The sequence below is a fragment of the Cucurbita maxima genome, unplaced genomic scaffold (genome assembly GCF_002738345.1).
Source record: "Cucurbita maxima cultivar Rimu unplaced genomic scaffold, Cmax_1.0 Cma_Scf00032, whole genome shotgun sequence".
Classification (NCBI taxonomy): Eukaryota; Viridiplantae; Streptophyta; class Magnoliopsida; order Cucurbitales; family Cucurbitaceae; genus Cucurbita; species Cucurbita maxima.
In genome coordinates, this window is record NW_019272048.1 from 1,073,609 (window position 1) to 1,086,296 (window position 12,688).

The 12,688-nt window shown below is 34.3% G+C and overlaps 2 protein-coding genes and 1 long non-coding RNA gene across 5 annotated transcripts in view; 2 read left to right on the plus strand and 1 right to left on the minus strand.

Moving 5' to 3' along the window:
• Window positions 1–1,138: 1,138 nt before the first annotated feature.
• The window catches only part of LOC111466904, a 13,152-nt gene continuing 1,602 nt past the window's right edge, over window positions 1,139–12,688 (plus strand). Inside the window, exon 1 of the long non-coding RNA XR_002714435.1 lies at window positions 1,139–1,149. This is a non-coding gene — a long non-coding RNA (uncharacterized LOC111466904). The remainder of the gene's footprint in view (window positions 1,150–12,688) is intronic.
• LOC111466815 (BTB/POZ domain-containing protein At5g48800-like) lies at window positions 3,325–8,200 on the plus strand. The gene is made up of 4 exons (XM_023111445.1): window positions 3,325–3,899; window positions 5,267–5,333; window positions 6,087–7,259; window positions 7,465–8,200. The coding sequence occupies exons 1-4, from the start codon at window positions 3,817–3,819 to the stop codon at window positions 7,996–7,998; spliced, it is 1,857 nt and encodes a 618-aa protein (XP_022967213.1). The 5' UTR covers window positions 3,325–3,816; the 3' UTR covers window positions 7,999–8,200.
• Window positions 8,730–12,688, minus strand: part of LOC111466891 (cytochrome b5, seed isoform-like) — a 5,496-nt gene continuing 1,537 nt past the window's right edge. For all 3 annotated transcript variants that reach the window (XM_023111575.1, XM_023111574.1, XM_023111576.1), the window contains 3 exons: window positions 11,109–11,249; window positions 9,229–9,295; window positions 8,730–9,128 (listed from right to left, as the gene is read on the minus strand). In XM_023111575.1, coding sequence (XP_022967343.1) covers window positions 8,878–9,128; window positions 9,229–9,295; window positions 11,109–11,249 — 459 coding nt within the window. In that variant the 3' untranslated portion in view covers window positions 8,730–8,877. The remainder of the gene's footprint in view (window positions 9,129–9,228; window positions 9,296–11,108; window positions 11,250–12,688) is intronic.

Sequence of the window (12,688 nt, forward strand, 5' to 3'; positions counted from 1 at the left end):
CCAAAAAGGATATTAGAATCATTTTAAAAATTTAGAGACCGAAATAAAAAGAATAGAAGGGTGCATTAGAAAATGAAAATAATAAAATAAAAATATTTATAAATAAATTTCATAGGGAAAAAATGAAAATAATAAAAATAAAAATAAAATAAAGAAAGAAAAATAACATTGGATGCTTTGAATGTATGTCTTATCAAATATTTGGATTATGACTTATGAGTTCGCATGCAATACACCAAATGATGAATACTCACTTTCTCTTTCACAATTTTTTTTTTCAAAAAAGAAAAATAAATAAATAAAAATAAAAATTTTGTGGAATTTCTTTTTTCTTTTTTTTTTTTAGAAAAAAAGAAAATAAATAAATAAATTTGTAGAATTATTGGTGTCCTAGTTGCTAAGTAATCCCTTGTTCATGATGCAATGTGTTTTTCAAAACATTATTTTCATTTTTCATGATAAATCATTTATATATATATATATATATATATTTGGCTAATTTGGTGGTTTTTTTAAAAGATTTTGATTTTTTTCTCTAAATTAATTAATAAGAATGGATTTGAATCGAGTACGTTCTCCTCCTAATTATGAATTTAGCAGGTGGGAGAAACGAACTTTATCGTGATCGAAAAAAATGGAGCCACTTACCAAGTTTGAGAGGCAGTCAGACCAACTTGGCCCTACTGATTTTTTTTTCGATCAGAGAATCGAAGTTTTAGGCCTCGAAAATTAGAATGGAATCTCGTGACCATTTGCTAGTCTTGGTCCAATGAAGTGTCGGAGTTTGGACACCCCCTTACGATAGTCTAGTGGCCTGGCTAGCTAAGAAGGTTCAACCCCCAACTCTAATGATTGGTTTACCTAGGTTAGAAATTAATAATTTTTTGAATAACAGGGAATAAACTGTTACAGATCATTTTCGAGTTATTTTTTATAAGGAGATCATTGATGACGGGTCTTGTTCTACTGAAAATATGTGGCAATTTCATCCCGTTTGAACATTCTTCACAAGATAAGACGGTTGAAAAATATTAGCCGTGACTCGGTTTTTCACTTAAGGCTTCAAATTCTCCTAATAGAGTTTTCACGCTCGGGTTTAGATTGTAAGGTCTTGTACACATGGCTATAATTTTAAGAACTTTTCTGAATGTTCCAAGGCACTCGTTCGAGAAACGAAAAATGTCTATATATACATACATATACATATACATATACATATACATATACATAGTCCATACATGCATGTCCAACATACATTTAAAAGACTTTGTCTTAAGCTGAAAGTTATTTTTGTTTTGATGTGGTGGTGGAAGAGATATGATATGAATTATAAGGGTATGGGTCCAAAAATAATGATCCCTAGAGAGACCCTACTTAGGGCTGGTGGGCAATCATATTCTATATGCTTTTTAATAATTATATTCTCGCTTTTCATTTCCAACCCTAAAAAAAACCCTAACTTTTTTTTTACGAGCAGATGAAATTGTAAAAATAATCAAAATATTTACGAGTTATAACACATCACTCACGTTACTTACAAACATTAAATATTCTTAATTTTTTTAAAAAGCAAGGTAAGGTTGGATTGTTGTAACCGTCCAAGTTCCGTTTTCTCCTCAGCTTCACTGTTTTAAAACGTGTTTACTAGGGAGAGGTTTCCACACCTTTATAAGAAATGTATTGTTCACTCTCTAACCGATGTGGGATCTTATAATCCATCCCCTTGGAGACCCAACATTCTCACTAACATACTGCCCGATGTCTAGCTCTGGTACCATTTGTAACAGTCCAAATGCACCTCTAGTAGATATTTTTCACTTTGACCCATTACGTATCATCGTCAATCTCAGGATTTTAGAACATGTCTACTAGGAGCTCTAATGTATTCGAATTAATCATTTGATTTATATTTTATCTATTGAATTATGTTGGGTGGACAAAAAAAAAAAACATATTATAAAGATTTATTAGATAATTATGAAAATTTAGGAATTTATATGAATTTTTTTAAATTTTAAAACAACCCGAACCGGTTAGATTCAATTTTGATAGTTTATTTTTATAAAAATAATTTAAAATTACATTAATTTATATATGTAGTTGATTGAATTACGAGTTTAGTTTCTAAATTTTGAGTTTTATGTCTATTTTGGTAAAAAGAGTAAATCCTAATTTTTATGTATATCAAAGGTTAGACGATGTATGTTCGAGTAATTAACTAAGGTCTCTTGATTTCGTGCCGAGTATTTTTAATATTCACCTGTTTTAAAAATGTTTTTTTATGTAAAGTCAGTGACATGGAAGGAGTCCGGTGTTAGGTTTTATTATTCCCGAAGTGGGATGTTTTTTTCTTTGTTTTAGAGTCTATTTGGCCCCGAAACTTTTAAAATTATTTTTTAGTTCGTTATCAAAAAAAAAAAAAAATTAAATTTTTAAAAATTAATAGATGTGAATATAAAATTGAATTAGATGCCTTATGAGGATTAACTCCTTCTTTCACAATGTGTTGAACAGGAAAATTAAATTGCCTTAGTTCTAAAACAACTAATAAATATTAAATAAAATTAACATTAAACGAACTAAGGCAATTCACGTATAAATATATTCTCAAAATTCAAATAACTTAAAAGGGGAAAACTAATTAAATAATAATATTTTTAATTCACGTTTTATTATTATTATTATTATTTTCTTTTTAAAAAAATACAAATTGATCTTAAATTCCATAAAAATTTCTTTATTTGTGAGATTGATGTTGCCAATTATTCAATAATTACAATATATAATTAACCACCAAAATTACAACCACAAATAATAACTCTTAACTATCAAATCAAAGATTGCCTTTTCATTTTCCAAAATATGCATAATTAAATAATTTAAATTTAAAAATAACTTAGGTGTCTTTTATTTAAAAAATAAAATAAAATAAAATCATATATATATAATTTCGAAAATTACAATAATACCCTTTAACTTTTTATAAGTATTTCAAAATTATTATGACTAAAAATCTAGAATAAATTTGGCAGGTAACATGAATAATATAATTAAGTTCTAATCTTTAATTATTATTTCAGGTCACCGACACATATTTTAATTCTTCATTTTTGTGTAAGGGTAGTTTTGGAATATTAAAAAAAATGATAATTGTGGATTACTTTTTTATAATTTATAATTTAGCAAATAATGATAAAATAAATGGTATAATAATTTTGGGGTGTGCATGGTAATAAGTAAAAGATTGAGGGCATAAGTGAAATTTTGAAATTATTGATTGAGAAGAGAAAGAAAAAGATTTAAACTTTTACCGTTCATAAAGGGTGAAGGAGGAGAAGACTTGGAAAAATGAGATCATAATTTGTCAAACGAAATAACGACTTTTTCCCGCTCTTTTATTATTCTTTTTGATTCCTTGATCGCACAGTTTGGAATGGATTTTTGACTTTTTTGTTGGTTCAAAGATTGCAGATTTTCTTGCCCCTTTATCGCGCTTGTTTGCCTGCTCAAACAGGGCACAAATGATCACAGAGGAAAAAAGAAAGAAACCCAAAAAGAAGCCACAAAATTAGTGAATCTAGCAAGGTTTGATGGGATTGCAAACAATTTGTGGCGTGCTAATCAAAGGTATGACCCACCAATAAGGCCCCATTGGAAAGGAAGATTGTAATCTAGTGATTTGCAACAATGCACTCAACCTGTTCGACGAAAGTCGCCAAAGAACTTCTCGACCTTTCCTCAACTGGATCTCTGTCTCTGTTTATGTCTCTTTACACCCTTTGTTTCCTAAGTTCTCCCTTGGCTCGCTTCCTCTGAATGGACCGAAGCGACATGCTGCAGCTCCAGCTCCAGCAACAGTTGTCTCTTGCTAAGTCTGTGCGCCACCGCTGCAACGAATGGTTTGTTTGTTTGTTTGTTTGTTTGTTCTTTGATTGTCTTTTGGTCTGTGTAGTTTTCAGCTAGCTCTTGAGTACATGTTAATTTGGATTTTGTGTAGTTTTGTGTACTACTTAACTTGGGTCGTTGGTTATATGCTATAAGCTATGGTGTAATGCTGCCATTTTGGTCATTGTTCTTTTGTACTTTCTGCTATTCTAACCCAGCAAGATCTCTGCTGTTTTGTTATTGGGGTGCTTCTTACCTGGTCTAGATAGTTTGTATTAATAGTCACTTGAATTTTCAGCTGGGTCTTGTTGTTTTCGATTGAAGTTTTTATCTATAGTTAGTGTTAGACTTTTTTTTTTTTTTTTGGGGCTTATTTTTCTTGTATGCTTGTATATTCTTTTATTTCTCTCAATGAAAGCGTGCTTAAAAAAAGTCATCCCTCATATTTGAATGTTCTGAAGAGTCAACGTCGTCGTGCTGGTTTTCGCTCAAGTTGGAGCTTTTCTATGCAAGCCAATTATGTCTTGTGAGATCCCACATCGGTTGGGGAGGAGAATGAAACATCCTTTATAAGGGTGTGGAAACCTCTCCCTAGTATACGTGTTTTAAAAACCTTGAGAGGAAGCTAAAAAAAAACAATATCTACTAGCGATAGGCTTGGGCCGTTACAAATGGTAGCAGACAAACACTGGGTGACGTGCCAGCAAGGAGGATGAGCCCCAAAGGGGGATGGACACGAAGTGGTGTACCAGCTAGGACGCTGGGCCTCGAAGGGGGGTGGATTGTGAGATCCCACATCGGTTGGGGAGGAGAACGAAACATTTTTTATAAGGGTGTGGAAATCTCTTCCTAGCAAACACATTTTAAAAACCTTGAGGGGAAACTTGAAAGAGAAAGTCCAAAGAGAACAATATCGGCTAGTAGTGGACTTGGGCCATTACATGTCCAATTTAGAATTTATTTATGGTACGTCAATTGATGTCTTGTTTGGCACTGATTTGTGTGTTCCGAAATGATTTAGACGCTCTGCTTTTATCGACTGTCATCTTAAGAGTTGGTTTATTGGTTACATGTTTACCATATTGAAATTCTAGATTTATTTTGGCTACACAATGCTTTCTACCTTTTGTTCTCTGTATGGTGGGCTGCATATTGATGGAATCTGCGTGAATTCTCTTTTAGTTTGTAAATGGCATAGACAATTCCATTAGATTTTGAAGTATCTCCAAATCCATTTATTGCAAAACAAAGAGCTAGATCTCTCTCTCTCTTTCTCTCTCTCTCTCTCTCTGTGGCTGTTTTCTTCTTGGCAAAGTTTTTGAAGTTGTAGTCTAAATTTGGATACCTTTGTTTGTGAATAATTGGCTATTGATTTGTGTAGGATTTTCCGCGATGTTCCTAGCGATATTACAATAGAAGTGGCTGGAGTTACATTCTCCTTGCATAAGGTAACACTAACCACTTGAATTATGTAGTTTCCCATTGTGTTTAGTTAGGAACCATCCCTCTCTACAATGGTATGATGTTTTCCACTTTGAGCACAAACGCTCATAACTTTGCTTTTGGCTTCCCCAAAAGACCTCGTACCAATGGAGATAGTGTTCCTTCCTTATAAGCCCATGATCATTCCCTAAATTAGCCAACGTGGGACTCCCTCCCGACAATCCTCTTCTTGAACAAAGTACACTATAGAGCCTCCCCTGAGACCTATGGAGCCCTCGAACAATCTCTCTTTAAATCGAGACTCGACTCCTTCTTTGGAGTCCTCGAACAAGTACACCATTTATTCGACACTTGAGTCACTTTTGACTACACTTTCGAGGATTCTATTGACATGAACCAAGACTCGCCACAATGGTATAATATTGTCCACTTTGAGCGTAAGCTCTTGTGACTTTGCTTTGGGTTTCTCCAAAAGTCCTCATGCCAATAGAGATAGTGTTCCTTCCTTATAAATCCATGTTCATTTCCTAAATTAGCCAATGTGGGACTCCCTCCCAACAATCCTCCCAACATGTTTTTCTGAATAATACCTACCTAATGCGTTCTCATCCTGCAAACATGAACTTGTAGAGACAAAGCATTAATGTATATAGAGGAAATCCATTAGAGTTCTGGACTGAACATATATTTTGCCTATGCTATAGCTGAAATCTATAGTTCCTAATGAATGACTGGTTTAACTCAACTACTGAATGCAGTTCCCTCTCGTCTCTCGAAGTGGGCGGATTCGAAGGTTAGTTGCAGAACATAGGGATTCCGACATCTCGAAGGTGGAGCTTCTTAATCTACCAGGAGGTGCTGAATCTTTTGAGCTAGCAGCAAAATTCTGTTATGGGATCAACTTCGAAATTACTCCAGGAAATGTTGCTCAGCTATGTTGTGCATCTGATTATCTTGAAATGAGTGAAGAATTCTCGAAGGATAATCTTGGTTCTCGAGCTGAAGAATATCTCGAGAGCATTGTCTCGAAGAACCTTGAAATGTGTGTTGAAGTGTTGCAACAATGTGAGAATCTACTCCCTTTAGCTGATGAGCTGAAAGTAGTTAGCCGCTGCATTGATGCAATAGCATCAAAAGCTTGTACAGAGCAAATTGCTTCGAGCTTCTCACGCTTGGAGTATAGCAGTTCAGGGAGACTTCACATGAGCAAGCAGGCCACGTGTGATAGCGACTGGTGGATCGAGGATATCTCTGTTCTTCGTGTCGACTTGTATGAACGAGTCATTACTGCCATGAAGTGTCGAGGGGTTCGTCCCGAGAGCATAGGTGCATCCTTGGTGAATTATGCTCAAAGAGAGTTAACAAAGAAATCCAGTTTATGGAACCCATCTGGCCAGACAAAGGTCGATTTCGTTACGAGTTCATACGGGCAAGAAAAACTTGTTGTTGAAACAATAGTTAGCCTTTTTCCAGTTGAAAAATTGGCTATTCCAATCAGTTTCCTTTTTGGGCTTCTGAGGAGTGCTGTGATGCTTGATTGCTCTGTTGCTTGCAGACTTGACCTCGAGAGAAGGATAGGATCTCAGTTGGATATAGCTACCCTTGATGATCTTCTGATTCCATCCTTCAAACATTCTGCTGATACTTTATTTGATGTTGACACGGTCCACAGGATCTTGGTAAACTTCTCCCAACAAGACGATAGCGAGGACGATATGGAAGACACCTCCGTTTTTGAATCGGATAGTCCTCGTTCGCCATCTCAAAGTGCATTGTTTAAAGTATCCAAATTAGTTGACAACTACCTTGCTGAAATTGCCCCGGATGCGAACCTCAAGCTTTCGAAGTTCATGGTAATTGCAGATTCCTTACCTTCACATGCACGCACCGTCCACGATGGATTATATCGAGCCATTGATATCTATCTTAAAGTACGTATGTGCTCCTTTTTTCACGACCTAAGTTTGAGTTCATGTTCTATTTTCTTATAGTTACTTGGTGATCCTTTACCAGTCAAGGAACGAGATTATAGTTGAACCTCGTAAACTGATTGTTCTTCATTTCTTCATGATTTCAGTTTTTCACATGGTGCACCAGGTTCTATAATTGTGTCTTTTGATGTTTTCATTGCCACAGGCTCATCAAGGTCTATCAGATTTAGACAAGAAGAAGCTCTGCAAGCTAATAGATTTTCAGAAGCTCTCGCAGGAGGCTGGAGCTCATGCTGCTCAAAACGAGCGCCTTCCCCTCCAATGCATGGTTCAAGTCCTTTATTTCGAGCAACTAAGGCTTCGTAACGCATTGTCGAATTCTTGTGGCGACGAAGACTACAAACCTTCACATCAATCATGGAGGATTAGCAGTGGTGCATTGAGTGCAGCGATGTCTCCACGAGACAATTATGCATCACTGAGACGAGAAAATCGGGAGCTAAAACTTGAACTGGCTCGACTACGGATGAGATTGAATGATCTCGAAAAAGAACATGTTTGTATGAGGAGGGATATGCAAAAGTCCAGTTCTCGTAAATTTATGAATTCGTTCTCGAGGAAATTTAGTAAAATGAGCTTCTTTGGGAATAGCTCTTCAAAGGGTTCGAGTTCGCCATCGAAACATTCACTGAGGACAGATTCCAAAGTGATTGAAAGAACATGTACAAGTGCAGAATAGTTCCAATTTACATCACTCAGAGCAATGCAGAGCCTCTTTTCTTTGTTAAGTAAATGTAAGTTTTCCCTTTTTCCCCCTCTTTCGTTCGAGAATGGTTCAGTCTATTTGTAACCTGTAAATGATTAGTATTGCCAAGAGTTCTTTATCGATGATGTTTTTGTTAACCAAATCTCAATAGTATTGAATGTTACGGACCGACCAACTTTCATTTCTCTTTCTTGTTATCGTGGAATTCGTCATCAGCCCTTATACAATCAACGAACTCATACTAATGTTAGGACTTTTCAGAAGCAAAAAAAGTATGTATTTATATGGGGTGCCGGTGAATGGAAGTTGAATCATTTTGTTAGGTTTCAATGAGGGGAGATTGGGTCACGCGACAAAACTAAAGTCTTTGTTTGTATTCGTTTGTCAAATCTTGTTTAGTTCCAATCATGGAATCATGCTCTATAGGACAATAATGTGTTGAATAGCACAATTTCAATATCAAGTAAGAGTGTAAAACACCTTTCACCAAAAGACTGTGAGTTTGGTGCGGACTGCATTTCCCGAGTTGGAAAGCCTGCATGTGCAAGCTAATCCGGGTTGGGTCCCTTACTGCATTTATGGCAATCATCACTAGTTTCTCTCTCATTTCTTCTTTCAAAAGACTATCCTTTGAGTAAATGCTCAGAATGCCATTGTTTAGAACGTTTCTTATTGGTATAAATGACTATTTTTGACAAATCATAGCCTAGGAACCAATCACTAGATTTCACTTTTTGACTAACATTTCAATAATCCATAAAAGGAAGATAATAAAAACAACTATGTTCCATTCGCGAAGACAAATCTGGCCTAAAAACCAAAAGCCACTGGACGGATCACTAACTTCAACGTTTAAGTCGTTTTGGTATAGATATGGATGCCAAAAGCCAAACCCAGAATTACCAGGGGAGCTAGAAACTGGAGTACCTTGATAATGAATTCCACTGTCTTGTCTTGGTTGTATAGGGGCTGCTTAGGAGGAATGTACTCTCCTTTTGCAGGAATAATCGAGCTATCGATATCGCCTACGTAAAATTCTTCCATCATTGCACTAGCAGCGCTGCTGTGCCCGACGTCGAGAAAATCATTGGTTGCATCCTTACCTGTAAATAACAAGCCCTCAAACATTATGATCCGTTCATTTAACAAATGTTATTAGGAGCATATTGCAATGAAAAAGTATCGTCGTTTGTTGTTCCCTACCAGTGCTTGACAACAAGACTTCATCACCACCAGGATGGTCTTCGAGGAATTTTGTCACATCATATACCTATTGGATTAAGGCAAATGAATAAAATGAAAGTGATACCAAGCACAACATAATCAGTAACATAAATGATATCTTTTCTGAAGCGAAATAGTCATTCATATTGCTCCATAGTTGTCTCGCAAACAATATGCAGGTAAGAAACATAGACACAGATAAGACACTGTAGAAACACGATCAAATGTCATTTTAAAAAAAATCAAAGACAACTATGACAAACACTCAGTTTAATAAGATATACACTTTTTAAAATATATATTATGTTTATACTAGAAGGAAATCCAAAGTTGTTCAACATGTGTTTAACAAATATTGGAGTTATATTGAATTTGCAACTAGTAGAGAATAGGTTTTAATTCTCACGTTGCGATAAAAGAAGTGGCGACCCTAACATGGCACCAAATGGTCACACGAGCGCCTAGACGTATACCATGATGCGACCAAGGAGGACGGTGTGCCATCTAACACACCATACATAGTAGACATTGAAGAGAAGACGAGGAATAAGCAAGATATGAGCAACAAGTAGATAGAGTGTCAAAGATAGGCTTGTTGAAGAGTTGAGTAGGACCCTAGGCCTTAACCTCGAAAGTCAAGATTCCGAAGGGAATTTGGGCATGCGGTTTTGGAGTTAAGTCCGTCCATATGAAACATGAATGCTCGCCAAATTTGGTGTCAATCGAACATCGGACAGACGATCCACAACACCATATGTTTGTTCACCAAAATCATGTCTATACTCACTCGTTAGGAAATGTCTTAAAATATACTATAGGGGAGGCATGGTGTCGTCTCCACATTACCCCTGAGCCTTGTAGCCTAGGCGAGCTACCCTGTGGCACATGTGTGTCACAATGAAAGCAAGCGTTCCGAGACGAGTGTCTAAAACGATTTCCTTTGAAATGGGTTTTTCAAAGATAGTACCGAGCAGCACGGGTGTGCCGGTATTACACCTCTGCCCATGTGTCGAAAATTGGATTTTGCACCCGCTATCCGATACAATATCCGTAAAGGACAACTCTAAGAAACCCTATTCACTACCTAACATATTAACCTATTTATTCTAGGATTTTCGTAATTATTAAGCTTTGGTCACTTGGTTTATCCTGTGACTTCCATTTGGTTCTCTATCATATTAACGCATTACTTTTTTTTTTGTTTTCATTTCGACTAAATTAATTTAGCCTGTGACTAACTTTAAAAAAAACTATGTAATAGGTTTAAAAAAACCTATGTAATAGGTAACTTTTTTGAGTTTATCAGAGCCATTTAACTTAGTGTATATATTTTAATCGGTTAAATTATACTCTATTTAACTATTTATTTTTGGGTCTAATAAGATTTACCTATCACACAAAAATGGTCTGAGATAAGATCAAAAGATTAAGGTTCGACTGAAATTCAATTTTATGCCTATATTACATATATGTAAAAAACAAAAATGTAATAGAGGCAAAATTGAAAGTTGAGAGTTCTAACTAGCAATTAAAGTTTTTAGAGACCTATCAAATAAAAACGACCTTAAACTTTTTCTAGCCCATAAAATTCAGTACAAATTTAGCGTCTACAAACACCAAAGTAAGATTCACGAGCCCAATTCAGTCTCATACAGAACACAGAACAGTAATCCCTTTCATCAAATTCAATCAATCAAAAGAAAGCATACCCAGTGAACCGTGAACCATATAAATTAGAAACAAGAAAAGAATCATACAAAGGAAAGCAAAAGCCAGAAACCCATCAAACAGAAAATAAGAGCCGAGTCATGTAAAGAATTTAAAGTCACATTGAGTCACACAGACAAATGAACACATACCTTATCCTCAATGATCAACCAGCAGTCGTTGCGGTTGTCGTGGGAGGCAACCTCAGCCAAAGTGAACACCGTGCGGCCGTCCATGGTCGCAGCTTGGAAGAGAGTTGTGTAATCTGGGAGGCAAATCTTTCTTGTTCTGCAGCAAAAGGGGCGGCGGTGAATTTAAAGGTTTTTAAGGGTAGTGGGAAATGGGGTTGGTGAGACAATGAATCCAAAGATTTCTTTGATTTTATTTCCTAATGAGCGTTGGACAGGTGAGGCTCATGCAATGCCATCTCATACCAACCTTTCTTCTTCAATTTTTCTTGTCACTCAGACCAGAAAAGTCAAAAGAATATATTTTTTGGGAAAATACCTTTTTTGTCATCGAATTCTTCCAATATACTTTTGATTCTATACAAAAACAAGTTCCTAATATTGGAATATTTTTCAATTTTGTTTCTAATATCTTCCAAGTTTACATTTTTCCCATAAATTCTAAAAGAATGACCATTTTAATGAATTTTAAATTGTATCAATTTATAGCATATTACATTTTAATTCATGAATCTAATATAACAAATTTAATAATTAAGGTTATCTAAGCTATAAGTTTTTTTTCGTGTTATTTAATTTATGGAGGATTACTAAGTTTATATTAGCAACTACGAGCCTATTTTGAAATTATTTTGTAAGACTATTTTAGTTTGAGTGTTCTTCAAAGATACCTTTTGTTTTAAGCGTTTTTTTTTTAATATTAGGAAATGGTTTAGATTTTAAGAGCACTATTCTATTCGAGTATATTTTCATGAAGTGTTTTTATATACATGTTATTTTGATTTATTCGGACTCAAAATGCTTAAATTAATTTCAAAGTGATCAAAATAATTACCCAACTTTTAAAAGTTTCAATAATATATTTAAATTTTTAAAAATACCCTTAAACTTTGAAAGTAAATTTCAAAAATATCAACATTAATTTTAGATGAAAAGTTAATATTTTACTTTAAGATACCATTGAACATTAAAAAAGGTTTCAAAAATATCATTTAGCCTTAAGAAATGTTTCAAAAATACCTTGAAACTATCATTAGTTTCATTAATACATTTAAACTTTTTTAAAACTTCAAAAGATACCATTGAACTTTTTGACAAGTTCAAAAATACTTTACTCTTAGTACCACGTTTCAAAAAATACTCATAAACTTTCAAAAACAACATTAAAAATTTGTAGATAACCTAAGGTGTCAATAGATAGTTTTCTTCCATAATATCGACTTCTTATAAATGTAAAGTGTGTTAATATAACTTCTAAAATTTCTAAAATTTCATAGGTAGGTTTTAAAAATAGTACTAAACATAAAAGTATTTTTAATGAAATTATAGTTTCCATAATATATATATAATTAGAAAAAAAAATAATAGTAATAATAATTGTAACCCTACTTTTTGAGATTTTTTTTTTAAATTTAATGATATTATTGAAAAAAAAAATAAACAAAATACAAATTTTATGGGGTTTTTTCTTTTTTTGTATGGAATTTATCAACAAACAAAAAAAAAAAAAAAAAAAAAAAAAAAAAAAAAAAAAAAAAATTTTT

Bases quoted from the DNA above. Each gene is read 5' to 3' on its own strand.
- LOC111466815 (XM_023111445.1), top strand. From the start codon at position 3,817: ATGGACCGAAGCGACATGCTGCAGCTCCAGCTCCAGCAACAGTTGTCT. The intron at 3,900-5,266 runs GTTTGTTTGTTT...TGATTTGTGTAG, and splicing joins CGCCACCGCTGCAACGAATG to GATTTTCCGCGATGTTCCTA. The intron at 5,334-6,086 runs GTAACACTAACC...TACTGAATGCAG, and splicing joins TTACATTCTCCTTGCATAAG to TTCCCTCTCGTCTCTCGAAG.